The sequence below is a fragment of the Mesitornis unicolor genome, unplaced genomic scaffold (genome assembly GCF_000695765.1).
Source record: "Mesitornis unicolor isolate BGI_N332 unplaced genomic scaffold, ASM69576v1 scaffold44608, whole genome shotgun sequence".
In the NCBI taxonomy this organism is placed as follows: domain Eukaryota; kingdom Metazoa; phylum Chordata; class Aves; order Mesitornithiformes; family Mesitornithidae; genus Mesitornis; species Mesitornis unicolor.
The window spans coordinates 1-4,312 of record NW_010204698.1 but is presented as its reverse complement, the minus strand read 5'-3'; the positions used below and the strand labels follow the sequence as shown (position 1 = coordinate 4,312).

Genomic DNA, 4,312 nt, shown 5'->3' with positions numbered 1-4,312 from the left:
GGCAGCCACGTTTTGAAACCCACACGCTGACAGAAGCCCTCTGAATTCATCTGACAGTACAGGATTACAAGCAGTAATGCTGCAAGATTGGGCTTTGCTTCTAATTGCTAAATACTGAACTATTATAGCATTTATTTTTCTCATGTCCAGCTATATCCACAACAGCCACTCTGTTAGTCACAGCCAGTTTTGACTAGGATCAGATATTGATTTTAAGCGCTTCTGTGAGCACAATTGAGTCATTAACATCTTCAGAGAGCACTGCTTACCTTAAATCTTTCCGAAACCCCTTCAGTGATGCTGATTGTAAATTCGGCTATTTTAGGAGTACGGAACTTTCCCTTCTTGCGATCTGGTTCATATTCTGTTTTTGTTTTGACCACAACCTTTAAAAAAAAAAACGAAAACAAACAAAAAGCTGACAGCTGAAATTAGCCACAGGAATCTTATTTATTCATTAACTCTTATTTTACATGTTTGCAAACACCTCTAGCATGGTATTTCCTCCACCTTGTGTTATTATTCTTTGGAAGCTCTAAGTTGTTAGCTATTTTTTCTGTCATCAGAAAAATCAACAAAATTATACTTCAAAGTGGTTTTGAGGGACCTAGAGGAAGACTGGTTATGCAGCAGTTTCACAAACATTCAATTTTTTCAGCTGTGCTGGTACCATGTTTCTGTACTAGGCAAGCATCTACTCAGTTCAAATCCAAATCATGAAGCTGTACTTTGTGCAGTTTGAAAATGGCCACCTCCATTTGCTTCAGCAGATTCCCATTAATGGGATTTCAAACTGGAGACCAATAGGATGAGACAATTATTGAAGAGTGCCCATAGAAACCTCACAGATGCCGCTGCTGGCAGTAGCCATGTTCTTTGATGGCAGGATTTTGACTCTGAAAGAAGCGAAAGGACCCATCGAGTTGCTCTTCACTATGTGCTAGACTGTAGCTCTTCACACTCTTATTTTTAACATCCGACTTTTAAATTACCAGCTGCAAGCAAGATGCACACAAACCCGTGTTAATGAGATGTCTTGAAACCCAAGGCTCTTTAACTTCAGCTTATTCCTTGCTATGGGCTATTGCCCCAAGCTACACAATTCAGCCCCTCACATGTATTCCTAAAATATTCATTACGTCAGTCACATCTCTTGTGCTCTCCTTGGCATTCTAATTGTACAAAATTTTCACACACCTAACCTATTTGCCTCATTTTTGTCTTCTACAATTTTTCAGGTTCTTTTTCAAGGTATCACTCTCAAGAGAGGGTACAGTTTATCCTACTGACAGTGCCATTAAGTTTTGCTCAGTTTTATCTGTTGTTCCAAAGAACAAATATCTAGAGTCTTTTAGATTTTTAGAGCCAGATGCCATCTTTAGAGCAGCCCATGGTATCAATAGCAACTACATTATTCTGAAATTCAGACCGTGACACTTACAGGTAGCCAGGCACTAAAATGAAAGCTTTGGGTTCCCCTCTCCTCATTTCCCTGAAATGGCATCTAGAATGTGTAACCGTACCTAGACTCAGTACCACAAAGGTTATTAGACACTTTTACAGCATTACACATATACGTGCAGGATACGGGTTTAAAAAATACTTTACCTATTTTCAGCTATAATTAATAAGATAGTAATTATCAATGATTTAACTTTGCAGCTGCCCAACAGCATCATGAAAATAAACTGTCTGAAGATTTTGAGAATGCTTTTCAACATTTTACTTTCTTCCTCCCCCTGTTATGTTGCATAATCTGAGGCAACTCAAATCACATTCAGCTGACACTGAAAGTACAGTTCTATCTGCTTGGTTATGTAATGTCTTCTTTTGTTTAACATACCTAAATATGAATTTAAATCAGTTCATGCCTTTAATTTAGAAGCTGTCAAAATCATCAAATTCTTAGCGCTGTAGTCACTATTGTTCAAGCAGTTATGCTTCACTGCCATACCGGAGACTTGGAAGTGAATAATAAACATAGATATATGAAGCATGTACTCGTATTCCTTATACATGAGTGTCTTCACACTTCAGAATTTGATCTGTGTGTCAATCTTGTCTTAATACTGTTTCTTTTTGTCACATCAGTTGCTCTACTGCTTCCTTTGAGTTTGCAGCAACCAGTGAGGACAGTGACATGGCTAACCAGACAGCTACAGAAGGAAACCAAGAGGACCAATAAATAAATGTTTTTATTTGTCCCCTTAATGTTTGCAAAAGGAAAGGAAAGCTAATATACAAATAGTCAGTGGAAGGAGCAGCAGTCAATCGACTCCTCCTTTATTTAAGCTTCTTGCCTAGTTGCACGTTTGCTTTCATTCAAGGCCAGGATCATGAGGGTGGGAGGAGTTCAGCCCCATCAGAGCAGGGGCCATCAGGCCAGCACAGAGCCTCCTGGGTTCACTACAGAGGCTCCGCACAGGTTAAACCCATCACCACACAGGTCCCTGGTTCAGCCTTCTGCTTGGCAGTGCAGTAACATTAATTCCTTCGGATCTTGGTCCTTGGTAATCGGTTGTACTCAGTCACCAGTTGGCAGGCAGATGAGACATGGGAAGACTTAACTGGTTTTAAAGCCTTAGGGTGCAATTTAGGTCTCAGTTACAAGATTTACATCCATGTAACCAAGGGCAGAAAACAGACCCTCAGGCTCTCTAACAGCTGTTATGGCTTATTGCTTTTACGTCTGCCAACCGGTCACCCCACACAACACAGAATGATGTTGATAGCAATTAAAATGGAGGTCACAAATTCATTTGTATTGCCTACAAGCAACACTCTACCGAGGCAAATTTCACAAGCTAAAATTCTTTACCCCAGGATAAGATTATGTGATTTCTTTCTGAGCTATGAACAACATATAGCTATCAATTTACCTAGAAGTAGAATTGAGCTCATGGAGAACACAAAGTCAAAAATAAAAATCAGCATGAAAATATTAGTTACCATTTCCCAGTTAAATTCTGTATTTTTCAAACTCTACAAAGCTTTTTGACCAGGTATGTGAGAAATGTGCAAGTATTCTACTAAAACAGGATACAGAAAAACAGAATACTGAAATATCTGAAAAAGTATCCTACTACTGTATGCCTTACCAGTAGTAACACTTAACTGAATTCTTCATTGTGAGGAGAATAAACATATTTACAGGCTATCAAAGCCCCTTCCTAATTACTTAAAGTTAAATCCTTAGTAATCAAGCCATGTAATGAGGAATCCAGGATGCACATTTCCCCTCCAACCTGTAAGCAGCACGTTGGACTGCTCCCTTCCAACTATGGAGCATCTGAGTCACCTATCTGGAGGTGTTAGAACCAAATAAGATGCCAAGGAGGAAACTTAGTGGCCTGTTCTCATCATTTCAGCTTGTCTGGAGCTAGCATTGATCTCCTACTGAAGCACAGAAGGAACATGGAAGTTCTTTCTCTCTGTGGCCAGTCCGCCCATGTACATCTTGCAGAAACATAAAGCAGTGCTTTATGCCCCCATTGGGGGGCCTTTTCTGGACAGAGAAGATTCACGTCGTTCACAAAAGAATGCAAAGTACCTCCCAGATTGAAAAAAGAAAAAAAAAAAAGATACAGAATAGGAAGGGCTATGACTACGGCATGGATAAGCTTGCTTTTGTATGTTCACGTATTTCATACAGCAGCACTGAAATCTTATACTAATTGCTAACATTTCCCATTGCTTTTTAATGCAAATCACAATTACTGAATTTTCACTAGCTTAACTGTTAGGTTTTTTTACCCAGAGGTAACTAGCATGCCTTAAAACACCCCATATTTCTTGACATTTGTAAGCTGCTCATTACACATAACCTATTCTTTTGTTGTTTGCCGGAGATTTGGGTGTGATTCTCCAGGGTGGAAACGAAAGCCTACTGTACCTTATCAGGAGGTGGGAACTGGAGCTGATTGACATCCAGGGGTGTGATCAGGGGGATGGTGTCAAATCCATCCTCCAAAAGGGGCTGCTTTGTGCTCTTCTCGCTGAAATTATTCCCCAGTTTCACCATTCTTCCAGGATAGAGGGATTTTCTGCTGGCACACACAGGCAAGCACCGAAATGCAAAATGTCAGAAACTCGGGATGCACCGGACTCGTCCTCAGCCCCTGAGGAACCCGAAATATCTTACAGAAAAAAAAAAAATAAAAAAAAAAAATTACGTGTTGGTCGCTGTGACTCGGTTGCGTTTTGGCGTCTGGAGAAGAACGATGGCTAGCGCTTTTACTGTCAAAGCGAAAAAAAAACCCAAAACCCACCACTAAAAAAACAGAAGCACCCCAAAAGCGCCAACACGTTAGCC

General features: G+C 40.1%; 1 protein-coding gene across 1 annotated transcript; it reads right to left on the bottom strand.

Moving 5' to 3' along the window:
- Positions 1-269: 269 nt before the first annotated feature.
- Positions 270-4,021, bottom strand: LOC104534818 (neuron-specific protein family member 1; the record flags this gene model as incomplete). The annotated part of the gene is made up of 2 exons (XM_010191131.1): positions 3,893-4,021; positions 270-386 (listed from the first exon to the last, which is right to left on the bottom strand). Coding segments are annotated over exons 1-2 (246 nt in total), but the record flags the coding sequence as incomplete, so codon positions are not given.
- Between the last annotated feature and the right edge of the window lie 291 nt (positions 4,022-4,312).